Source organism: Coregonus lavaretus, assembly GCF_964263955.1.
Source record: "Coregonus lavaretus genome assembly, chromosome: 20".
NCBI lineage: Eukaryota > Metazoa > Chordata > Actinopteri > Salmoniformes > Salmonidae > Coregonus > Coregonus lavaretus.
This window is the reverse complement of record NC_140007.1, coordinates 23,859,354-23,885,888: the sequence shown is the minus strand read 5'-3', so window position 1 is coordinate 23,885,888 and position 26,535 is coordinate 23,859,354. Positions and strand designations below refer to the sequence as shown.

The window sequence follows — 26,535 nt, the reverse complement described above, 5'->3', positions numbered from 1 at the left end:
AGGTTTAAGGATTTTAGCTGTTCTGAATTGACCTTGAATGCTAATTGCACATCTTAAGGACAAAACCGTGCCGACAAACAGTTAAAAGCAGTGGATGGCCACATAAGCAGCGTAAGTGTAAGCGATCAACTGCTGGGTATCAACGAATGGTGGCGATTCAACATGTAGAATCGTCCAGAAATGAACAGAAAATAACGTCCGGTGCTCTGGTCATAGGCAGTAGGACGGCCACCCTCTGATTTTAACTGTTCATCGCCACAGTGCGTTTTGTCCTTTTGAGTTAATAGAGTAGTTGATAGGCTGTTTGTGGGATCTGGTGGAGGGGATAAATTGGTTGACCCAATGTTGCTCCTCTCTCCCTCTCTGTCTCTGTGCGTGTGGCCCAGCAGCATGTCCCAGGTGGATGTGGACTCAGGGATAGAGAACATGGAGGTGGAGGACAGTGACCGCAGGGAGAAGAGGGACCTGGCAGAAAAGGTAGGCAGGGCTTCCATTCCACCCCTTACTTTTACTGTGTGCACTTGCTGTACTTTAATCAGTCACTCTTTGGCTGTGTCTGTAAAGGCACCATCTATTCCCATGCCTGAAGACTCAAACTGAATTATTCCGCTGCTCTATCGTTCTCTACATACTTCAGTCTGAATCTGCCATCATTGAAAGTAATTTGTGATGAAAAGAAAGTCATCTGATTGGATTGTGTCTAACCAATCAGAGTATCAAAGCCAATTCTGTACTTTGAATATGCCGCTTCATCCACGTGTGTTATGGCTCTGGCCCAACCCATCGGTTACTGGGTCAAATCAGACGGTCTGAATGTGTTCGCATTCTAGAGGGGTCGGGGATGGAGTCAAATCCAGACTCATTGCAGAGAAGAAATGTTTGTGGGCGTGGAGTGGCATTTGGCTGGAGCGATGAGTCTGGGTAGCCAGGCAATCTATTCCCTATATAGCGTGCTACTTTTGACCAGAGTTTTGAAGTAGTGCACTATACAGTATAGGGGATGGGGGGCTATTTCAGACACAACCTCTGTCATGAAAAGGGTCTGCCAAATGAATGGAAGTCAATGGAACTCTTTTTCTGTTGGAGACTTTGTACATCAATAGTTTTCACCAAATGAGCAGTGGATTCATGTACTTCAGTGGTTTCATGGTGTACGTGAAAATAAATGACCTTTTGAAACTCCTGTCATTGTAGAAAAGGAAATAAATTGCTCACTTTCAAAGAAAAATATATCTTCATTTCGGTCATAATAAGTAGGTCATTTTGGATGGTCAGAGAGCCATTTTCAACTTTGATAATATAAAGACCTTGCTCCTGGTTGATAAAACAACTTTGGTTTTGAGTCGCCTACTTTTAGTTCTATTAAAAAGTCTCGCCATGATCTAATCCCTAAATTCAAAATAGTTAAAGGCCTGCTAATTCAGATGTTGCCTTGCAATGAATGAGTGGAAGGTCCTTCATGGATGATGCAGAATAGATCTCTTTACGATTGCACAATAGCGACGAGTAAAACATCAGCAGTTTTTTGGAATAAAATAACCTATAGCTGATGACTCTGGCATTGAAGATTCTTGATATCTGTATGCCCTGGTTTGCCTCAGTGATCAAGTTGTAGAATCCTTCACCACCCATCTCCACATGGCTGTAGAACTGAAATGCTCTGAACTGATACATTTGTCTATGCCAATGGTCTTCGAAAGCCCTCTGAAAACACCCGTCTGCCCGTGTTTTCTCTCTAACCCTCACCCGAAGACTTTGGTGTTATGGATTCTACCATCTAGCTAAAGGAGTCTTTTGAAAGGGGTGTTGTGGCTTGGCTAATTGTTACCAATAAAGGGCAGCTAGCAGCAGCAGTTATTATTAGCTCTTAGTTATTGTATAGCCATTGCAACAGAAAATCTATCAATTTCCATTAGAAAATGAATAGTAAAAAAAGTACCTAGTATGTGTATCCTACTGTTTTCTCTAGCTCATCTAAAATCAGAGGTGTAATTTGCAGACAGTGGTAAGGAGGCAATTCCAGCGTACATTTTTTTTCTCAACATTTGAGTCGAGGCTACTCTTTTGGGGTGGACATTGAATCCTGAACACACTGCTTTTACCCAAGGAAATTTAAATTGAATTATTTTGCCGCCTATCGGTACACAACATGGCCACCTGGTAACCAGTCTCTTGAACGGCAATGACCGCTCTAGCTAGTAATTCGAACTATTGGTGTCTCTGTCCCAGGAATCCGCTGAAAACTCTGTCTCTGAAGAGCAGGCTCTGCAGCTCATCTGTAAGATCCTGCGCGTCTCCTGGATGGAGCAGGACAGAGACGTCATCTTTCTCCCCTCGCTTGCCGCCGAGTTCCACCAGAGCAGCCCCAAAGATGGTATGGCAAAGATGCATGAAATTTGTAGCTATCTTCTTTTTGAATTGTATAGCTTTTTGCAAAAGAGTCATAGATGAGTGGTTTAGGATATCATCATCTGAATGCAATAGCAATGTAAAAAAATTGTTTTATCCTCCAACCCAATGTTTCTGTTGAAATTTGAACAAGATATTTGTATTAAATGAAATACAAATTAGTTTGTAGTCAGTTTTTATCTGTCATGTATACCATTTTAGAATTAGTCACAAATTAAGTGTATGTTTATAGGATTTATCTTTCTCCTCCCAGTCTTCTCTGACTTCAAAGACCTGATTGGCCAGATCCTGATGGAGGTGCTCCTGATGTCCACCCAGTCGCACGTCCACAACCCCTTCGCCAGCCTGACCGCCACGTCCCAGCCAATCGCTGCTGCCAAATCTCTTGACCACCACCTGACACTGGTCCAGCCCTCCAGCCAGGGCGGCAGTCCCATGGCCCCCTGTGCAGGCTCGTTTGGGGCCAGCTCTCTGTCAAGGCAAGTACCCCTCAGTGGCCCCACGACTAGCCCCCAGTCCTGGGTACATATAGTAGGGTTGTGTCCCAAATGGCACTCTCTTCAATATATAGTGCACTGCTTTTGACTAGGTCCCATAGGGCTCTGGTCAAAAGTAGTGCACTATATAGGGAATAGGCTGCTATTTGGAGCTCAGCCAAAAACTCCCATTAGCATAGATGGGTGTTTAAATTCAACTAGTGCCGTTTCATTCATTGTCTGATTAGGAATTGTACTGGACGTCCTATTTGAATCCATCCAAGAGAGTGTCCAATGGAATCCCTACATTGAAATTGACAGAAATGGAATTGTTCCCTTTTGTGTGATTTAGGCCTAGTCAATGGGAAGTGTTGTCTTTTTTAAACTGGTACGGTCATGGTATCGTTCTGTCTTTTTTATTCAGTTTTATATACCTAATTATTTGACAGAGTTGATAAGATTGTAAAAGAGGAAGATGTAACTCATTTGTCAACCCATTTGTTTTGCGATGTTGTTCACAGCCTGTATGGGTGTAGTCCGCACTCACTGGCTTTGAATGCAGCCAGGATGACCTCTCCACCTCTCCCCACCCCCACCACCCCATCCCTGCATCCAATGGTAGCCCCAAGTCCCCCTACCATGGCCAACCCCCCTAGGCTCTCTCTCAACCCCCCCTCCGCCCCCCTGCCCATCTCCCAGCGCTACCGGCCCTACTCTGTCACCTCTCCCTGGGGGGTCTCCACCCCCCCTAGCCCCAGCCCCAGACTGGCTAGCCTCCCTGGGTTTTCCCGCGACCCTGTCACTGAAGGTCTCCCAGTACCGCCCATCATTTTGGCCCAGGCCCCAGCCCCACCACTACCTACTAGCCCCCAGTCGGTTCCTCTCCCCTCCCCTAGTCCTCGCCCCCCCACCTCCATGCCCCTCCCTCTGGTGCCCCCCTCGCCCAGATCAGCCGCCCGACGAGCTGCCCTCGCCACCGGGATCCCATCTAGGTACCTCCTCAACCACGTGTGACAATGAGTGACTCGCAACAAGCTACTTTACTAAAACATTAACCCTCCCCCAGCCTTAGCTCCATGGCAAAATATGTAGAAACGCAGGAAATTAACTTTACAACTGCAACATTTTCTCTCCGCTGCATGGCAAAATGAGTAGAATTGCAGGAAATTAGCTTTAAAACTGCAAAAATGTTGCTCAGCTCCATTGAAAAATGTGTAGAATTGCAAGAAATTCCCCTATATCGCTAAGATGGGGTCCTAAAAAAATGTAGCTGTGCTGATGGGCTGACCACGCTCATTGACATGCCCTGCGTCACGCCCACCACCTAAGCCCCTTTTTATCCAGAAAAACCCCTGCACATTTGGCCTACATGATGGGCTACTTATGTAGGCCTATTTCTTGAATTATTATGGACATACTGTATATGGGTGGTTTCCCAGACACTGATTAAGCCTACTGTAGTCATGGACTAAAAATGATTTTCTATGGTTCTCCATTGAGCTGCATTTAGTCCAGGACTAGGCTTAATCTGTGTCTGGGAAACCATCCCGGAGTTTTGCACATAATTCCTAACCACAAACCAACTCTAATGCTCTGATGATTTACACAATTTACAATCATCCTCATTTAAAATAAATAAATAATAATAATTTAAAATATATATATATATATATATATATACTGAAGAAATGACACTTTGCTACAATGTAAAGTAGTGAGTGTACAGCTTGTATAACAGTGTACATTTGCTGTCCCCTCAAAATAACACAACACACAGCCATTAATGTCTAAACCGCTGGCAACAAAAGTGAGTACACCCCTAAGTGAAAATGTCCAAATTGGGCCCAATTAGCCATTTTCCCTCCCCGGTGTCATGTGACTCGTTAGTGTTACAAGGTCTCTGGTGTGAATGGGGAGCAGGTGTGTTAAATTTGGTGTCATCGCTCTCACACTCTCTCATACTGCTCACTGGAAGTTCAACATGGCACCTCATGGCAAAGAACTCTGAGGATCTGAAAAAAAAGAATTGTTGCTTTACATAAAGATGGGCTATAAGAAGATTGCCAAGACCCTGAAACTGAGCTGCAATACGGTGGCCAAGACCATACAGCGGTTTAACAGGACAGGTTCCACTCAGAACAGGACTCGCCATGGTCGACCAAAGAAGTTGAGTGCACGTGCTCAGCGTCATATCCAGAGGTTGTCTTTGGGAAATAGACGTATGAGTGCTGCCAGCATTGCTGCAGAGGTTGAAGGGGTGGGAGGTCAGCCTGTCAGTGCTCAGACCATATGCCGCACACAGCATCAAATTGGTCTGCATGGCTCTCGTCCCAGAAGGAAGCCTCTTCTAAAGATGATGCACAAGAAAGCCCGCAAACAGTTTGCTGAAGACAAGCAGACTAAGGACATGGATTACTGGAACCATGTCCTGTGGTCTGATGAGACCAAGATAAACTTATTTGGTTCAGATGGTGTCAAGCGTGTGTGGCAGCAACCAGGTGAGGAGTACAAAGACAAGTGTGTCTTGCCTACAGTCAAGCATGGTGGTGGGAGTGTCATGGTCTGGGGCTGCACGAGTGCTGCCGGCACTGGGGAGCTACAGTTCATTGAGGGAACCGTGAATGCCAACATGTACTGTGACATACTGAAGCAGAGCATGATCCCCTCCCTTTGGAGACTGGGCCGCAGGGCAGTATTCCAACATGATAACGACCCCAAACACACCTCCAAGACGACCACTGCCTTGCTAAAGCTGAGGGTAAAGGTGATGGACTGGCCAAGCATGTCTCCAGACCTAAACCCTATTGAGCATCTGTGGGGCATCCTCAAACGGAACGTGGAGGAGTGCAAGGTCTCTAACATCCACCAGCTCCGTGATGTCGTCATGGAGGAGTGGAAGAGGACTCCAGTGGCAACCTGTGAAGCTCTGGTGAACTCCATGCCCAAGAGGGTTAAGGCAATGCTGGAAAATGATGGTGGCCACACAAAATATTGACACTTTGGGCCCAATTTGGACATTTTCACTTAGGGGTGTACTCACTTTTGTTGCCAGCGGTTTAGACATGAATGGCTGTGTGTTGTGTTAATTTGAGGGGACAGCAAATTTACACTGTTATACAAGCTGTACACTCACTACTTTACATTGTAGCAAAGTGTCATTTCTTCAGTGTTGTCACATGAAAAGGTATACTGAAATATTTACAAAAATGTGAGGGGTGTACTCACTTTTGTGAGATACTGTGTGTGTGTATATATATATGCGTGTGTGTGTGTATGTAATGCTCAATGTTTGATCAGTTCAGACAATGGCCCAGTTCTGACACAACAAAGAAAAGCCTTGACTAGGAGCTGGAACAATTTCATTGAGAAATGTGGAGAAAGAGCCTTCACTTTTGCTTGCCAATGCATTGCTTATCTTGCATGTTTTTTTGTGAATCACATAGCTGTGGTCTCTTTGACTAGGGTGTCTGTAGGAGCCTATGGGTCCTCGTTGTATCTTCAGATAAAATGTATTAATGGACATGGGACAAGGTCAGCACTAGGAGAGTAGTCTGGTGTTTTATTCCACAGTGAATCACAACCAGGGTTCAGCTAAAGTCAGAGGGAAGGCGAGCTAGTCATATCACTTCCTTCCTACATCCTTTCCTCAGTGTTACCATCTTCCTTCCCTACCCCATCCTCTCCTATCTATGACCCGTGTGTCTTCCCATCCTCACACCCCATCCTCCTCCTCCTTTATCCCTCTTCCTCTTTTCCTCCCTCTCTACGCCAGCCCCCTCTCCCTACTGTTCTTCGCCCTCTCTGACATGTCTCAGGACAGCAGCGAAGAAGAGCGTGATGATGAGCAGGAGGATTTTACGCAGGTTCAGTTTGGGTCCAGGTATACACCACTGCACGGCGTGTGTTCAGTAGACTCACCGGCATGCTTCAGCAGTGTGTCGAGCATAGCCACTAACAGCAGAGACTGCGTTCCAAATTGCCCCCTATTCCTTACATAGTGCACTAATTTTGACCATCAAAAGTAGTGTACTATATATGGAATAGGGTGCCATTTGGGATGCAGATAGAGTTTCACCATTGCGGCCCTGCTGCTGCAGGAACAGGCTGAGAAACATAGAGCCTGTAGACCAGGGGTGTCAAACTCAATTATTATTATTTTACTCAAACCACCCGCGGGCCGTATGTTTGACGCCCTTCTGTAGACTGGCAGCTTTACGACCTCAACTGTTGTAGTTGACGCTCAACCTCAGAAGTAGTCAATTTCAGTACAGATTGAGGCAGTGTGCTTATCTTTGTGGTACTGGTAAGATGGTCTGAATTGCAGCTTGCAAAAATATAGAGAATTCATTATGACTATGCTAGCACTGCAGTAAGTAGCATGATATCTGGTACTCAAGCACTAGGATTCTTGGAAATCACCAGCATGAGTTTGGCCCAGGATTGTAGTTTCCCAGTGAATTAGGCCTGTCATGTACTGTAGCTAAGATGTACAATTTCTCTGTCTAAATTTGTGATATGAGGAAAGGACCCAAAGTGAAGGAGTACGACCCTACCTTACACAGAAAGAGGCACAGGTCCTAATCCAGGCACTTGTCATCTCCCGTCTGGATTACTGCAACTCACTGTTGGCTGGGCTCCCTGCCTGTGCCATTAAACCCCTACAACTTATCCAGAACGCTGCAGCCAGTCTGGTGTTCAACCTTCCCAAGTTCTCTCATGTCACCCCGCTACTCCGCACACTCCACTGGCTCCCAGTTGAGGCTCGCATCTACTACAAGACCATGGTGCTTGCCTACGGAGCTGTGAGGGGAACGGCACCTCCATACCTTCAGGCTCTGATCAGACCCTACACCCAAACGAGGGCACTACGTTCATCCACCTCTGGCCTGCTAGCCCCCCTACCTCTACAGAAGCACAGTTCCCGCTCAGCCCAGTCAAAGCTATTCGCTGCTCTGGCACCCCAATGGTGGAACAAGCTCCCCCACGATGCCAGGACAGCGGAGTCACTGACAACCTTCCGGAGACACTTGAAACCCTACCTCTTTAAGGAATACCTGGAATAGTATAAAAGTAATCCTTCTACCCTCCCATTTAAAAAAAATAAAAAAGTGGTTGTCCCACTGGCTATCATAAGTTGAATGCACCAATTTGTAAGTCGCTCTGGATAAGAGCGTCTGCTAAATTACATAAATGTAAATGTAAAAGGAGTTTAGACTGTCAAGACCAGGCAAATAACCCTTGGAAGTTTATGTTGAAGCCACTGTTTCACTTTTCTGCAAACCATGTTCAGGTAAAATCCAAAGACGACAACCAGTTTGATTGTGTCTTCAGATGGCGTCTGTTGCTGCAAATGCTGCTTGCTGCAACCCGGATAAACGATCTGCTAGTTTGAAAGTGCAATTTCTCAACCAGTCTCGCAAGACATTCGGTTCCCCCGTTCTGTGCACTGAAGTCTCCACTAAAAATCTTTGTCGGGCAGAAGACTTATCCACAACATTCCTGCGGACTGAGGCTTGTGGTGTGGTGTGAAGCTGCTCACGGGTTACCCACCAGTTTGTCTTCGAAAACAGACCACTAACAATGCATTAGCTTAGACCCCAGTGAACCCTTTGGTGGGGTCAGTGGTGATCTCTGGGGAATCCGTTACCTAGGTTGTGTTCATTAGGCATGAAATTGAAAAAATGTGACAAACTAACAGAGTGGGAGTGAGAGACTAGCTGGAGTTGTCCAATAAGAAACAAACAATTTTGTTTTCCTTGGCAAGATGTTGCAAAATGTTTTTTTGTTGTCTGCCCTAATGAACATGACCCCGCTTCAAACTGCTATTGAGTGAGATTATTGAAAGAATTTTGTAAAATCTGAGGGTGTTTAGTTAGTTAGATTTCAGACTGAAGAATTGTGGAGTCAAAATGCTGAAACGCTGCCTTGCGATACTCTCGCTAACGTTTGACATCGCTTATTTACCACATTTGTCCACAGGGCTTACTTCTTACGGTGCCCTGGTTGTCTCTCCTGTCGTCCTGTTACATTTTGACTTTCTCTCCCATTCTCTCTGTGTAGTCTGGGTGTGTCCGGAGGGGGAATGGCCTGGGAATCCTGCAGTGACCGGTTCACCATCGAAGCGTGCAAGGAGACGGAAATGCTCAACTACCTCATCGAGCGCTTTGACAGTGTGGGTATGGAGGAAAGGAAGGCGCCCAAGGTAAACTAGAAACGCCCCTAAGAAACATTGCTGCCCACCGGAGGTTTGATCCGTATCTACTCATTTGGAATCTTTGTCCTTCACAAGGGCACAAAACTAATTAAGAAACACCATTGTAACACAGTGTCTCCAAACAATACTTACCTTTCAGCTATGCTTAGTGTTTTCTGGTTGTAACAGAAATGCCCTGGGAGGAGGCAAAGTTAAGTTTGCCCCTCGCAACACTTATTTTTTTGTGATCATTTTTTGTTATTTATAATAGACATAGACATAAACTTGAACAAAACACATGGACATAACCCCTCCTAACACTCATCTGGTAAAACCTTATTGAATTCAAAAAGCCCGACCACAATACCGCTCACAATAGTTAAGTTTCCATCCAATTGGTGATAGATAAATTAAACAGACATGAAAAGAACCCACCATGTCAAATGAACAAATGTATCTCACCATTTATAAAATTGTACCAAAACTTTCTATTTCCATCACAGCTGTCATAATTGTTTTAATACAATATGGCTTTACACGCACAAACTGTGGATGGGAACGTGGTTAATGAGAGAAAGCTCCACTCCTCTGTGAACAAATTATGATTTGGCCGCAGAATTTGGAGACTGGGCCACCTTGACATGAGCAGCCGTGGTGGTGTCACAACTAGGGTTGCAAAGCTACTGGTAATTTACCAAAGTTACCAGAATCTTCACACATTTTGGTAATTAACAAAATCTGTTGCAATCTATCGTAACTTTTGTAATTTATACTTGAAAAACTTCAACAACAAAAAAAGATATATATATTCATATGTAGTATTCATTTTATATCTGTCCATATTGTCTGACTTTCCAATAGACCATATGGCTCAAGAGAAAAAGCCTAATTCATGGAAAAAAGCACCTGATCAACAATGGCATTATTTTTTATTACCTCTGCAACCTGTCCAAATATTGACTTTTTTCACAACTGCCACCAGCTTGACGCCAAAACATTGACAACAAATGTATATTGACATAGTAAAATAAATAAGTTTAAAAAAAGAAATATTTCATGCTAAAACACTCATATTAAACACCAATGGTATTCACTAAGTTGATGGTTTATATTTATGATCTTATCATCTTATTTAATTATTTCATGTATTTTAAATGTGCTAAGGCCACACAGAGGGCTGGAGATAATTGGACACCTGTGATAATCAGAAGTACCCAAAAGGGCCACTAGAGGTCTTGTGATAGATTACATAAAATCCTTGAACGATACCAAAATTCTGGTAGTTTACTGGTAAACTTAGAACATTTCCAGTAATATACCCTCCCTTTGCAGCCCTAGTCACCACACTTAACTTGTTATTCTCCCTCTGTCTTCTCAGATTTGCAGCCACCCCAGTGTCAGCCAGCTCCTCAGCAACATACGCTCGCAGTGTATTTCCCACGCCGTTCTTGTCCTTCAGGGCGCCCTCACGCAGCCCAGGTCAGCCTGACACCTTCCTGTCACCTTCTGTGACCTCTCACAATACTGTTGTCATAATACAGTATTATTCTATGTACATCAGTGTTTCCCCTACCATTGGATAATGTGTCTAGATCCCTCAAACTCAACTCTGGACCTTGAAGCCAGTTCCACTACTTTATTTCATTGTTCCCCTCTAATCAGGGACTGATTTTAGACCTGAGACACCAGGTGTGCAATTAATTATCAGGTAGAACAGAAAACCAGCAGGCACCAGACCTCGTAGGGTCTGAGTTCAGTACCCCTGGTCTAGATGTTTAGCTCTGTTGCCCCATGTCTACATTTTTGTATTTATTGATATTTCAATTCGTAACAATTAAGTGCAATTATATTTGAATTACCCAAATATCCACCCATGGACACATGAAAGAAAGCAACAATGAACTTGACAATTGTGATGTCAGAAAGCCTGGATGTTGCTTTCACCGTGGTTTAAACTAGGGGAAAGACTGGTGTACATGTTTTGTTCTTTTGTCTGCTTTCTCAGCACCCCTAGCAGGAGCTACTAATCTAGCACCATAGCAACCCTATCACCATAGCAACTCATCTATTTCTCCTCAAGTTCACATGTCCACATTATTTTGCCATATCATTCACACCTTTGCTACCGACACTCTAGCGTCTGGTACACCATTAGTGTGTTCGGAAAGTATTCAGACCTCTTCCCTTTTTCCACATTTTGTTACGTTACAGCCTTATTCTAAAATAATATTTTTTTTTCATCAATCTACACACAATACCCTATAATGACAGTGAAAACAGGTTGTAAGACATTTTTGCAAAAAAATAAAAATAATTATGTTTTATATATATTTATTTTTAAAAACAAAGTATTTAAATAAGTATTCAGACCCTTTGCTATGAGACTCGAAATTGAGCTCCGGTGTATCCTGTTTCCATTGATCATCCTTGAAGTGTTTCTACAACTTCATTGGAGTCCACCTGTTGTAAATTCAATTGATTGGACATGATTTGGAAAGGCACACACCTGTCTTTATCAGGTCCCACAGTTGACAGTGCATGTCAGAGCAAAAACCAAGCCATGAGGTCGAAGGAATTGTCCGTAGAGCTCCGAGACAGGATTGTGTCGAGGCACAGATCTAGGGAAGGGTACCAAAACATTTCTGCAGCATTGAAGGTCCCCACGAACACAGTGGCCTCCATCATTCTTAAATGGAAGAAGTTTGGAATCACCAAGACTCTTCCTAGAGCTGGCCGTCCGGCCAAACTGAGCAATCGGAGGAGAAGGGCCTTGGTCAGGGAGGTGACTAAGAACCCGATGGTCACTCTGACAGAGCTCCAGAGTTCGTCTGTGGAGATGGGAGAACCTTCCAGAAGGACAACCATCTCTAAAGCACTCCACTAAATAGGCCTTTATGGTAGTGGCCAGACGGAAGGCACTCCTCAGTAAAAGGCACATGACAGCCCGCTTGGAGTTTGCCAAAAGGCACCTAAAGGACTCTCAGACCATGAGAAACAAGATTCTCTGGTCTGATGAAACCAAGACTGAACTATTTGGCCTGAATGCCAAGCATCATGCCTGGAGGAAACCTGGCACCATCCCTACGGTGAAGCATGGTGATGGTAGCATCATGCTGTGGGGATGTTTTTCAGTGGCAGGGACTGGGAGACTAGTCAGGATCAAGGGAAAGATTAACGGAGCAAAGTACAGAGAGATCCTTTATGAAAACTTGCTCCAGAGCACTCAGGACCTCAGACTGGGGCGAAGGTTCACCTTCCAACAGGACAGCGACCCTAAGCACACAGCCAAGACAACGCAGGAGTGGCTTCGGGACAAGTCTCTGAATGTCCTTGAGTGGCCCAGCCAGAGCCTGGACTTGAACCCGATCAAATATCTCTGGAAAGACCTGAAAATAGCTATGCAGTGATGCTTCCCAACCAACCTGACAGAGCTTGAGAGGCTCTGCAGAGAAGAATGGGAGAAACTCTCCAAATACAGGCGTGTCAAGCTTGTAGCATGATACCCAAGAAGACTCGATGCTGTAATCGCTGCCAATGGTGCTTCAATAAAGTAAAGGGTCTGAATACTTATGTAAATGTAATATTTCTGTTTTTTTATTCTAAAAACCGGTTTTTCCTTTGTCATTATGGGGTATTGTGTGTAGATTGAGGGGGGGGGAGAAACAATGTAATCAATTTTCGAATAACGCTTGTAACGTAACAAAGTGGAAAAAGTCAAGGTCTGAATACTTTCCGAATGCACTGTATATGCACTCTTCACGTTTCCTCTCACCGTTCTCTGTACCTGTTAGTATGCATCCTCTGCCACTACAGAATGCAAGAATATTGTCAAAATAAAAGTGTGTTCCCTCAAAATACACTCCTATTTGCTTTCAAAATAGCATTGGCCAGCTGACTCGTTTCAGGTATGTTGTGTGTCTGAGTAAAGCCAAATGTATACACTACACAATACGCAACGCAAGAATGGCAATTGGCTATGCAAAATGGCGATCTTGCGTAGTTGCATAGAAAGTACACAAGTTTTCAGCTCCACAGTTTAGTTATTCGACACAAGTATGCAGGATCTCCATTTTGAGTAGATAATTGCATTCTTGTGTTGCGTGCGTACGTATGTAACGTATAAATTAGGCTTTAGTAAGCATGCCTGAACTGCCACTTGTTAAATGGTAGAATACAATGCTACAATGCACATTTTCTTATTCAAAGTACACTCCTAATTTGCTTTCAAAATAGAATAGCCAGGTGACACAGTCCAGGTATATTGTGTGTGTTGTGAGTAAAAGCCATCCTCCTCCCCGCTCCTCCACTCAGGAGCCCCCTGCAGCAGTCCCTGCTGGTACCCTACATGCTGTGCCGTAACCTACCGTACGGCTTTATCCAGGAGCTGGCCCGCATTACCTACCAGGAGGAGGTGGTCTTCAGACAGGTGGGGTAGACCCAGACAGATAGACAGACTGACTGACTGACAGATGTAACGAAATACAGACAGACACACACCCATGCTGTTAGTTTGATAATTAAATGGTACATTCAAAAACATTTGGTTGAGAATTACCTCCATGTGAAATGGGAACAAATGTTATATTGTATTAAGTTGTCCTTTACATTTAATTGTCGATTTTCAGCTGTATCGACTGACACCATCCTCAAAATTACTCACCTGTTGTCTGTGTATTTCAGATCTTTGTTCCAATCCTTCAAGGGCTGGGTCTGGCCGTGAAAGAATGTTCCTTCGATAGTGACAACTTCAAATTTCCCCTGATGGTAAGGTGACAGCGGAGAAGTAATGTGTGCTTGCGCCACTGGCTTAGGCTGTGTCCCAAATGTTACCCAATTCCCTACATAGTGCACTACTTTTGACCAGGACCCATAGGGCAATATCTAGGGAATAGGGTGCCATTTGGGACGTAGTATTAATGTTGTCTTTTAGATGCTGGCTGGCAGCCGGTGTCTGAGCCTGTCTAACTTATAGGGGGGCAGTTCAAGATGTGTCTAATGGATTTACTTGAGGCTGAATCTCTACTAGCGTAATGAGCCAATAAACCTTCAGTTAACCTTTAGGCTCCCACCATAGATATATAATTACTAGAATGGGTATTTCCCATTAAAATCAATGGTTCTGTGATTGGTGGACCGGTGGCCATATTGAGTGTACTCGTGTGTCTTCCAGACAAATTGCAGTGGTCTGAGGGGCTTTACCTGTTCTAGGAATTCTATTTCTATGAATCCAACTAAAGGCTGGGTAACATGATTGGACATTTTTATGCGCACAACTTGTCTTGTCAAACCTGTCATAAGATGACTTTGGGTGTTTTCTTATACCAGGGGTCAGAAACCTATTGTCATTTCAGTCAATGGTCAATGTTATTAGGCTATGTCTGATGGCTGTTCATTTAACGTTCACTTACGACGTGTTTCGTTTTCTACAGGCATTAGCTGAGCTATGCGAAATCAAGTTTGGGAAGACTCACCCCATGTGCAATTTGGTGAGTGTGCTGGAAGACATGGAGCCATCCTTCCTATGTCTTTCTTGATCTATTACTGAGGTTGCGAACAATCTCCTCCAGTGCACCTTGTAGTCCAAGGTGTTGACTCTTCTCCTTCTAAACTGATACCACTAAACTCTCAAGACATCAAAACACTTTCACAAACCTTTTCCGCCGATTAGACCAACTACAGACAGTAGATGAAAAACAACATTGTTTCCATTGGCACAATAGAAAGAAGTAGTTATTTTCTAGCACTGGATACGTCCCAAAAAACACCCTATTTCCTATATAGTGCGCTACATTTGACCAGGGCCCATAGGGCTTTGGTCAAAAGTAGTGCACTGAATAAGGTGCCATTTGGGACGCACACAGTCTTATCTGAAGCTTTCTGCTCGAGACTCAACCGGCCCACTTCACAGAAGCAGGGAAGGCTTTGTTCTTTTATTCATGACAGGTTCGTCTAGCTCACATTCTCGAGGAACGGGAAGACAAAAAGGATACGTCCCAATTGGCCCCTATACACTTTATAGCACACTACTTTTCACCAGGTCCCAGTGGTACTGGTGACTTCCTTAAGCAAGTATGGCTTAGTAATTTAATGCTCACCTCATGTATGTGCCTGTCTAATATAAAGTGCGTGTGTGTCCAGATGACGTCTCTGCCCTTGTGGTGTCCTAAGTCTCTGAGCCCGGGGACTGGCCGAGAGGTCCAGAGACTCTCCTTCCTGGGAGCCTTCTTCAGCCTGTCGGTCTTTGCAGAGGATGACGTGAGTAATAGGAATAGGGTGAAGTTACCCCTAGACACTGATGCTGGGTCAGTTTTGCATTTTCCATACTAATGCAATCTGAAATTCAAACCATAATGAAGCGAACACCTTGCCACCTTTTTGGTAAACAGCTTATGGATCAAATAAAATTGTATTGGTCACATGCGCCGAATACAACAGGTGTAGACTTTACAGTGAAATGCTTACTTACGAGCCCATTCCTATCAATGCAGAGTTAAAAAGTAAGACAAATATTTGCTAAATATAAAAGGAAATAGGAATACAATTTTAAAAAACGAGGCTATATACAAGGAGTACCAGTACCGAGTCAATGTGCAGGGGTACGAGGTAGTTGAGGTAAATGAGGTAATCCATTATGTACAGTCGTGGTCAAAGGTTTTGAGAATGACACAAGTATTGGTCTCCACAAAGTTTGCTGATTCAGTGTTCTTAGATCTCTATGTCAGTAGTTACTATGGTACACTGAAGTATAATTACAAGTATTCCATAAGTGTCAAAGGCTTTCATTGACAATGACATTCAGTTTATGCAATGAGTCAATATTTGCAGTGTTGACCCTTCTTTTTCAAGACCTCTGCAATCCGCCCTGGCATGCTGTCAATTAACTTCTGGGCCACATCCTGACTGATGTCAGAAGTTGTGGGTTTTTGTTTGTCCGCCCGCCTCTTGAGGATCGACAACAAGTTCTCAATGGGATTAAGGTCTGGGGAGTTTCCTGGCCATGGACCCAAAATGTCAATGTTTTGTTCCCAGAGCCACTTAGTTATCACTTTTGCCTTATGGCAAGGTGCTCCATCATGTTGGAAAAGGCATTGGTCGTCACCAAACTGTTCTTGGATGGTTGGGAGAAGTTGCTCTCGGAGGATGTGTTGGTACCATTCTTTATTCATGGCTGTGTTCTTAGGCAAAATTGTGAGTGAGCCCACTCCCTTGGCTGAGAAGCAACCCCACACATGAATGGTCTCAGGATGCTTTACTGTTGGCATGACACAGGACTGATGGTAGCGCTCACCTTGTCTTCTCCGGACAAGGTGTTTTCCGGATGGCCCAAACAATTGGAAAGGGGATTCATCAGAGAAAATGACTCTACCCCAGTCCTCAGCAGTCCAATCCCTGTACCTTTTGCAGAATATCAGTCTGTCCCTGACGTTTTTCCTGGAGAGAAGTGGATTCTTTGCTGCCCTTCTTGAAACCACGCCATCCTCTAAAAGACTTTGCCTCACTGTGCGTGCAGATGCACACACACCTGCCTGCTGCCATTCCTGAGCAAGCTCTGCACTGGTGGTGCCCTGATCCCGCAGCTGAATGAACTTTAGGAGACTGTCCTGGCGCTTGCTGGACTTTCTTGGGCACCCTGACGCCTTCTTCACAACAATTGAACCTCTCTCCTTGAAGTTCTTGATGATCCGATAAATGGTTGATTTAGGTGCAATCTTACTAGCAGCAATATCCTTGCCTGTGAAGCCCTTTTTGTGCAAAGCAATGATGACGACACGTGTTTCCTTGCAAGTAATCATGGTTGACAGAGGAAGAACAATGATTTCAAGCACCACCCTCCCTTTAAAGCTTCCAGTCTGTTATTCTGACTCAATCAGCATGACAGAGTGATCTCCAGCCTTGTCCTCGTCAACACTCTCACCTGTGTTAACGAGACAATCACTGACATGATGGCAGCTGGTCCTTTTGTGGCAGGGCTGAAATGCAGTGGAAATGTTTTTTGGGGATTCAGTTCATTTTCATGGCAAAGAGGGACTTTGCAATTAATTGCAATTCTTCTGATCACTCTTCATGACATTCTGGAGTATATGCAAATTGCCATCATCAAAACTGAGGCAGCAAACTTTGTGGAGACCAATACTTGTCATTCTCAACTTTTGACCACGACTGTACATGTGAGTAGGGGTTAAAGTGACTAGGGAATCAGGATATATAAAAGAGTAGCAGCAGCGTATGTAAAAGTGTCTGTGTGGCATCAATATGTTTGTCTGTGTGTGAGTAGTCTAGTGAGTGTGCAAGGGAGTCGTTGCAAAACAATTAAGATAAAAAAATAATAAAGGGGGTCAAGGTAAATTGTCCAGGTAGCCGTTAGATTAACTGTTCAGAAGTCTTATGGCTTGAGGGCATAAGCTGGTCTGGTGCCTTTTGGTCTCAGACAGGTACCGCTTGCCATGCAGTAGCAGAGAGAACAGTCTATGACTTGGGTGGGTGGAGTCTTTGACAATTTTTATGGCCTTCCTCTGACACCGCCTCCCTGGATGGCTGGGAGGAACTTAAAGCTCTCGCCCTGCTCCACTACTGCCCTGTCGGTGTGAATGGGGGTATGTTTGGCCATCTGTTTCCTGTTGTCCACGATCATCTCCTTTGTCTTGCCCACATTGAGGGAGAGGTTGTTGTCCTGGCACCACACTGCCAGGTCTCTGACCTCGTCCCTATAGACTCTTGTCATCGGTGATCAGGCCTACCTTCGTCGTGTCGTCAGCAAACGTAATGATGGTGTTGGAGTCGTGGGTGAACAGGGAGTACAGGAGGGGAATAAGCACGCACCCCTGAGGGGCCCCCGTTTTGAGGGTCACTGTGGTGGATGTGTTGTTGCCTACCCTCACCACCTGGGGTTGGCCCGTCAGGAAGACCAGGATCCAGTTGCAGAGGGAGGTGTTCAGTGACAGGGTCCTTAGCTTAGTGATGAGCTTGGAGGGCACTATGGTGTTGAACGCTGAGCTGTAGTCAATGAAAAGCATTCTCACGTAGGTGTTCCTTTTGTCCAGGTGGGAAAGGACAGTGTGGAGTGCGATAGAGATGCGTCATCTGTGGATCTGTTGGGACGGTATGCGAATTGGAGTGTGTCCAGGGTTTCTGGGATGATGATATTGATGTGAGCCATGACCAGCAATTCTAAAGCATTTCAAGGCTACAGATGTGAGTGCTATGGGGTGGTAGTTACCTTGGCGTTCTTAGGCACAGGGACTATGGTGGTTTGCTTGAAACTTAGATATAACAGACTGGGTCAGAGAGAGGTTGAAAATGTCAGTGAAGACACTTGCCAGCTGGTCAGCGCATGCTCTGATTACGCGTCCTGATAATCCATCTGGCCCTGCGGCCTTGTGAATGTTAACCTGTTTAATGGTCTTACATCGGCTACGGAGAGCTTGATCATACAGTCATCTGGAACAGCTGGTGATCTCACGCATGGTTCAGTGTTGCTTGCCTCAAAGTGAGCATAAAGGTATTTAGCTCATCTGATAGGCTCGCGCCACTGGGCAGCTCTCGGCTGGGTTTCCCTTTATTATCTGTAATAGTTTGCAAGGTCTGCCATATCCGACGATTGTCCGAGCCGGTGTAGTAGGATTCGTTCTTAGTCCTGTATTTACTTTTTTGCCTGTTTGATGGTTCGCCAGAGGGCATAGCAGGATTTCTTATAAGCGTCCAGATTGGTGTCCTGCTCCTTGAAAGCGGAAGCTCTACATTTACATTTTAGTCATTTAGTAGACGCTCTTAACCAATTAGGGCACATCGACAGTTTTTTCCCCTTGTCGGCTCGTGGATTTAAACCAGCGACCGGTTACTGGCCCAACGCTCTTAACTGCTAGGCTACCTGCCGCCCTCTAGCCTTTAGCTCAGTGTGGATGTTGCCTGTAATCCATGGCTTCTGGTTGGGATATGTACGTATGGTCACTGTGGGGAAACGTTGTCGATGCACTTATTAACCTCTTAAGGATCGGACCCTTTTTTTCAATTTTCGCCTAAAATGACATACCCAAATCTAACTGTCTGTAGTTGAGGACCTGAAGCAAGGATATGCATATTCTTGATACCATTTGAAAGGAAAACACTTTGAAGTTTGTGGAAATTTGAAATTAATGTAGGAGAATATAACACATTAGATCTGGTGAAGATAATGCAAACAAAAAAAACATGCGTTTTCTATTTATTTTTTTGTTACATCTTTGAAATGCAAGAGAAAGACCACAATATAATATTGCAGTTTAGGCGCAATTTAGATTTTGGCCACTAGATGGCAGCAGTGTGTGTGCAAAGTTTCATATTGATCCAGTGAAGCATTGCAATACTGTACTATTTTGTATGAAGTCTGCCCAAATGTGCCGAATTGGTGAATTGATACATTTTCAAGTAAATAACTATAGAGAACATACATTTTGTATTACCATATCATTTTTGTAAGTTTACACACTACCATGAATGTCATACATGATGGATCATTAGCTTATACACTAACTTTCACACACCTATGTGGCCGGGCAGGGTGGGTGTGGAGCCAGAGACGGCAAGGGTTGAAACTGTAGAACCCAGTTCCTACATAAAAAAATAAAAAAAATAAAAAAAGATTTTATCAAACAAAACAATGCTACATTTTATCTCTGGGACCCTTAGGATGACAAATCAGAGCAAGATTACTGAATGTAAGTACATTATTTACCTTCAGAGGTGAATGTATCAAACCAGTTTGCTGTGATAAGTTTTTTGTTGTTGTGCACTCTCCTCAAACAATAGCATGGTATTTTTTCACTGTAATAGCTACTGAAAATTGGACAGTGCAGTTAGATTAACAAGAATGTAAGCTTTCTGTCCATATAAAACATGTCTATGTCCTGGAAAGTTTGCTGTTACAACAGTCATGCTAATCACATTAGCGCACGTTAGCTCAACTGTCCCTTATACGGGACACCGATCCCGTAGAGATTTAATGAAGCCGGTGACTGATGTGGTAAAGTCCTCAATGCTATTGGATGAATCCCAGAACATATTCCATCCAGTCTGTGCTAGCGAAACAGTCCTGTAGCTTAGCATCCGCTTCATCGGACCACTCGTCACTGGTACTTTACTCATCACTGGTACTTTACTGTTTTGAGTTTTTGCTTGTAAGCAGGAATCAGGAGGATAGACTTATGGTCCCAGTTGCCAAATGGAGGGCGGGGGAGCGCTTTGTATGTGTCTCTGTGTGTGGAGTAAAGGTGATCTAGAGTTTTTTTTTTTCTTTCTGTGGTTGCACAGGTGACACGTTGGTAGAAATAAGGTAAAACGGATTTCAGTTTTCCTGCATTAAAATCACCGGCCACTAGGAGTGCCACCTCTGGATGAGCATTTTCTTATTTGCTTATGGACCTATACAGCTCGTCGGTCTTTGTGCCAGCATCGGTTTGTGGTAGTAAATAGACAGCTGCAAAAAATACAGATGAACTCTTGGTAAATAGTATGGTCTACAGCTCATCATGAGGCATTCTAACTCAAGCGAGCAGCACCTCGAGACTTCCTTAATATTAGAGATCACGCACCAGCTGTTGTTAATAGACACACCAGCCCCCGATCTAACCGGACTCTGCTGTTATGTCCTGCCGATGCATAGGAAAAACCAACTAGATTTATATTGTCCTTGTTCAGCCATGACTTCAAGAAGCATAGTATATTATTAATGTCCCGTTAATAGGATAGTCTCAAATGGAGCTCGTCCAGTTTATTCTCCAGCAATTGCACATTCGCCAATAGAACAGAGGGTTAGGGTTGGGGATTTGGGCCTAGTCCGGGATAAGCAATGTCTTTATCCTCTGACTCAATGAAGTAGAAGTCCTCGTCCAAGTCGAGGTTAGTGATAGCTTTTCTGATGTCCAGAACCTCTTTTCGATCATAGAAAACGATGTTAGAAAAATTATGTACAAAAAAAGATCAGTGCAAAAAAATGCACAACACAGCACAATAGGTCAGGAGCCTGTAAAACGGCCTCATTCCCTCTGGCTTCATTCTTCACTTGATGGTGCTGGAGAAATGTAACTACTCTCAAATTCATAGACAGAGCTATGGATGCAATGACTGACCATCCATGAGATCAAAATGACAGTTTTTGAAGCTGTACAGTGTTTGTTTACAGTTACATTGTTTACAAAGAACAGATTAAAATAAGCTTGTTTTTTGTGGCTCTGATAGGGTACTACAGTTAAACTAAGCTCATGAGGCATTTCTTAGTTATATTTTTCAAGAATCAATGGCTATACAGTGCATTCGGAAAGTATTCAGACCTCTTTACTTTTTTCACATTGTTACATTACAGCCTTATTCTAAAATGGATTCAATCGTTTTTCCCCCTCATCAATCTACACACAATACCCCATAATGACGAAGCAAAAAAAGGTTTTTAGAAATGTTTGCAAATGTGTAAAAAAACAACTGATATTACATTTACATAAGTATTCAGACCTTTTACTCAGTACTTTGTTGAAGCACCTTTGGCAGCGATTACAGCCTTGAGTCTTCATGGGTATGACGCTACAAGCTTGGCACACCTGTGTTTGGGGAGTTTCTTCCATTCGTCTCTGCAGATCCTCTCAAGCTCTGTCAGGTTGGATGGGGAGCGTCTCTGCACAGCTATTTTCAGGTCTCTCCAGAGATGTTTGATCGGGTTCAAGTCCGGGCTCTGGCTGGGCCACTCAAGGACATTCAGAGACTTGTCCCGAAGCCACTCTTGCGTTGTCTTGGCTGTGTGCTTAGGGTCGTTGTCCTGTTGGAAGGTGAACCTTCGCCCTAGTCTGAGGTCCTGAGCGCTCTGGAGCAGGTTTCATCAAGGATCTCTCTGTACTTTGCTCCGTTCATCTTTTCCTCGATCCTGACTAGTCTCCTGTCCCTGCCACTGAAAAACATCCCCACAGCATGATACTGCCACCACAATGCTTCACCGTAGGGATGGTGCCAGGTTTCCTCCAGATGTGACGCTTGGCATTCAGGCCAAAGAGTTCAATCTCGGTTTCATCAGACCAGAGAATCTTGTTTCTCATGGTCTAAGAGTCCTTCAGGTGCCTTTTGGCAAACTCCAAGCGGCCTGTCATGTGCCTTTTTTACTGAGTAGTGGCTTCTGTCTGGCCACTCTACCATAAAGGCCTGATTGGTGGAGTGCTGCAGAGATGATTGTCCTTCTGGAAGGTTCTCCCATCTCCACAGAGGAACTCTGGAGCTCTGTCAGTGACCATCGGGTTCTTAGTCACCTCCCTGACCAAGGCCCTTCTCCCCCCATTGCTCAGTTTGGCTGGACGGCCAGCTCCAGGAAGAGTCTTGGTGGTTCCAAACTTCTTCCATTTAAAAATGATGGAGGCCACTGTGTTCTTGGGACCTTCAATGCTGCAGAAATGTTTTGGTACCCTTCCCCAGATCTGTGCCTTGACACAATCCTGTCTCAGAGCTCTACAGACAATTCCTTCGACCTCATGGCTTGGTTTTTGCTCTGACATGCACTGTCAACTGTGGGACCTTTATATAGACAGGTGTGTGCCTTTCCAAATCATGTCCAATCAATTGACTTTAACACACGTGGACTCCAATCAAGTTGTAGAAACATCTCAAGGATGATCAATGGAAACGCACCTGAGCTCAATTTCGAGTCTCATAGCAAAGGGTCTGAATACTTATGTAAATAAGGTATTTCTGTTTTTTATTTTTAAGAAATTTGCCAAAATTGATAACCTGTTTTTGCTTTGTCATTATGGGGTATTGTGTGTAGGTTGATGAGGAAAACAATTAATTTAATTCATTTTAGAAAAAGGCTGTAAATTAACAAAATGTGGAAAAAGTCAAGGCGTCTGAATACTTTCAGAATGCACTGTATATCAATAAATGTTAACTCCCAAAATGTATGGACTTTAAGGTTTGGATTGTGGGAGGGGAAGCTGATCCTAGATCTCTACTAGAAGCAAACCACCTTGGCGCTGAATAATATAACTTGTGTGAATCAATGCAATGTGGCCCAACAGGCTGAAAAGCAAGAGGAATATAGCCTAGCAGCATAGCTTGTCCCTGGGAATACCTCAATTTTGCTGAATGTTAACGTTTTTCTGGTGTTACCTAGTGTATTGCTCAAGTTTACCTTACAAAATGCTAAATCGAACGCTCACAGAGCTACAAAATTACTTCAGTGCTTACCCTTGACAAATTACTTCAGTGCTTACCCTTGACAAGTCTATATCAAATTGCATCCAGAATTATGTTGGCGTTATTACTTTGACCAGCAAAGAAATTACTTTATTTATTTATTTATTTATTTGGGGTCTTTTCCCCCTCAGACCAAAGTTGGTGACAAGTACTTCTCGGGCCCTGCGATCACCACAGAGAACACTCGTGTGGTCAGCCAATCCCTGCAGCACTACCTGGAGTCAGCCCGGGTAAGTACCGCCCCCCTGTGTCTATCATGGCTTGTCATTTGCCCAAGTATACTTACCTCAATTTGGCATGACATAATCATTTTTTATATTCTTTTTTGTCAGAGTGAAATGTTTAAAATCCTCCACAACATCCTACTGAACGGAGAGACAAGAGAGGTAGCTCTCAACTATATGGCAGCTCTGGTCAACCGCAATGTGAAGAAAGCCCAAATGCAGGTAAAGTGGTCCTAACCTGTATTAATTCATCTAGAAAATGTCTGAATTGAGGGTTTCTAATGTGACCATTTCAAGCTAGAATGTCTAACCCCAAAATCTGGAGAGACCCAATGCTATTCTAGCACACCATCTCCCCTCTCTCCCTACCTTTCCTGTTAGTCTTTCACTGTCCTATCGGGGAAAAAATAGATGAAGAAATATGAAAGGAGTGTGACTGCCCCACTCCTTAAATAACCAAAAAAAGTAAGTGAGCGTTTCTTTATTTCAAATCTTCCCTTCCTCCCCTCATCCTCTCGCAGACGGACGACAAGCTGGTGTCCACGGATGGCTTCATGATCAACTTCCTGTCGGTGCTGCAGCAGCTGAGCATGAAGATCAAGCTGGAGACGGTGGACCCCTATTACATCTTCCACCCGCGCTGCCGCCTGCATGTCAGCCCCGAGGAGACCCGACTCAAGGCCACCATGGAAGAGCTCAAGACCTGGCTGGCTGAGATGTGTGAGTGGACGCCATAGATAATTTAACAGAGCCTCTATGCATCAGAATGGAACAATTTGTCTGCTCTATATCTATTTGGACACCACTATCGCCGTCATAATGTTAACGATAATGAATAATGTATTATATTGAGATCACACCTGGGTTCAAGTGGTATTTGTTTTCTTTCAAATGCTTGAGCATTTAAATGAGCCGACCTGGGGTGTCAGGAGGGCGGGGTTAGCACTTTTGGAACTATTCCATTGGTTCTGTTGTGCCAGACAAGCTCAATCAAATGCAGCTAAAGTATTTGAAAAAAACAAAATAAATGCTATTAGAAACTAGGTCTGGTTGAGATTATGCATAGAAACACTGAAGACCCCATTTGTTGGCACATAAGCAGCACACTGCTAATGTGCATTAGAGGCAAGGCTATACAGAGTGTTTGCTTCTAGGGGTTGTCTTGAGCCTAAATAGGTCCCCTAAATGGACAGGGGAAAGGTGCACGCCGCCACACACCCATGAACAAAAGCATATAGGCCTATTGTTTGCTGAAAAGAAAGTATTTGTGTGGTTTAGTTGCAATTATCAACTAAACTTGCATAGTGCATCTTTAAAGTTGCTTTGTGTGCGGCCTGACCATATTCACATAGAAATGTGAGTTGTCGATCTATTATTCACATTGAGAGCAAGTCTGATAAGCGGTAGATCTGTTCTATGTGCACTATTTCTATGCTTCCTGTCCTTAAGTTACATTTTTGTGTGTTTTTACTTTGTATTTTCAGCTTTTTGAAAAAGGTACAAAAACGAATGTTTTTGGTTATTGAACAGACATTTCACAGAGATTTAGATGCTACAATGATTCTCACACGAACTGAAATGTAAAATTTTAGCAACCAGGCAATGGCGGAGTGATTTCTACGTATTCAGTGTTGCACCGCCGCTGCTAAATCGTTGCCGCCACTCCAAAAAATATGATTCTGCTGAGACGCTTTTAAAGGGATAGTGCGAGGTTTTGCCAATCAAGCCCTTTCTCTACTTACCTAGAGTCAGATGAACTCATGGATACCATCTTTGTCTCTGCATGCAGTTTGAAGTAAGTTGCTAACTAGCATTACCACAAATGCTAACTAGCGTTAGTGCAATAAATGGAAGTCTATGCGAACAGCTAGCATGCTCGCAAAGCTACGTTCAACTTCCTTCAAACTGCATGTAGAGCAGTGTTTCCTCTGGAAAATTTGTAGCAGTGGGGGAAAAGGTCGCGGAGAGGATGGTGTTTTTGAGGTAGGGTGTCATTTTACCCCAACTATAACCCTACAATTGACCCGTGTTACATTTAGCCCCACTCTTCCCTATGCGCTCACAGTGAATTGTGGAGCAGTAAAGTGCTTAACTATGCCGCTGCTAAAAACTACTGATTTTAAAAGGGTTTGTGCATATTTATGTTGATAAATAAAGTAGGAATGGAAAGCTATCAAATGTTGCACTATCCCTTTAAGATAATCTTGACACGTTACAATGTACAGTACTAGTCAAAAGTTTGGACACATCTACTCATTCCAGGGTTTTTCTTTATTTTTACTATTTTCTACATTGTAGAATATTAGTGAAGACATCAAAACGATGAAATAACACATGGAATCATGTAGTAACCAAAAGTGTTAAACAAATCAAAATATATTTGAGATTCTTCAAAGGAGCCACCCTTTGCATTGATGACAGCTTTGCACACTGTTGGCATTCTCTCAACCAGCTTCATGAGGTAGTCACCTGGAATGCATTTCAATTAACAGGTGTGCCTTGTTAAAAGTTAATTTGTGGAATTTATTTCCTTAATGCGTTTGAGCCAATCAATTGTGTTGTGACAAGGTAGGGTTGGTATACAGAAGATAGCCCTATTTGGTAAAAGACCAAGTCCATATTATGGCAAGAACAGCTCAAATAAGCAAAGAGAAACGACAGTTCATCATTACTTTAAGACATGAAGGTCAGTCAATATAGAACATTTCAAGAACTTTGAAAGTTTCTTCAGTCGCAAAAACCATCAAGCGCTATGATGAAACTGGCTCTCATGAGGACCGCCACAGGAAAAGAAGACCCAGAGTTACCTCTGCTGCAGAGGATAAGTTCATTAGTTACCAGCCTCAGAAATTGCAGCCCAAATAAATGCTTCACAGAGTTCAAGTAACAGACACATCTCAACATCAACTGTTCAGAGGAGACTGCGTGAATCAGGCCTTCATTGTCGAATTGCTGCAAAGAAACCACTACTAAAGGACACCAATAAGAAGAGACTTGCTTGGGCCAAGAAACACAAGCAATGTACATT

General features: G+C 43.7%; 1 protein-coding gene across 2 annotated transcripts in view; it reads left to right on the top strand.

Annotated features, from left to right (window-relative positions):
• Positions 1-26,535, top strand: part of ube4b (ubiquitination factor E4B, UFD2 homolog) — a 50,699-nt gene that overhangs the window by 6,000 nt on the left and 18,164 nt on the right. The window contains exons 4-15 of one of the 2 annotated variants that reach the window (XM_084183955.1): positions 390-477; positions 2,230-2,374; positions 2,663-2,888; positions 8,946-9,087; positions 10,457-10,557; positions 13,390-13,504; positions 13,759-13,842; positions 14,508-14,564; positions 15,217-15,333; positions 23,415-23,513; positions 23,616-23,729; positions 24,029-24,227. In XM_084183955.1, coding sequence (XP_084040081.1) covers positions 390-477; positions 2,230-2,374; positions 2,663-2,888; positions 8,946-9,087; positions 10,457-10,557; positions 13,390-13,504; positions 13,759-13,842; positions 14,508-14,564; positions 15,217-15,333; positions 23,415-23,513; positions 23,616-23,729; positions 24,029-24,227 — 1,487 coding nt within the window. The remainder of the gene's footprint in view (positions 1-389; positions 478-2,229; positions 2,375-2,662; positions 2,889-8,945; positions 9,088-10,456; positions 10,558-13,389; positions 13,505-13,758; positions 13,843-14,507; positions 14,565-15,216; positions 15,334-23,414; positions 23,514-23,615; positions 23,730-24,028; positions 24,228-26,535) is intronic. The other variant, XM_084183956.1, reaches the window with a different exon arrangement.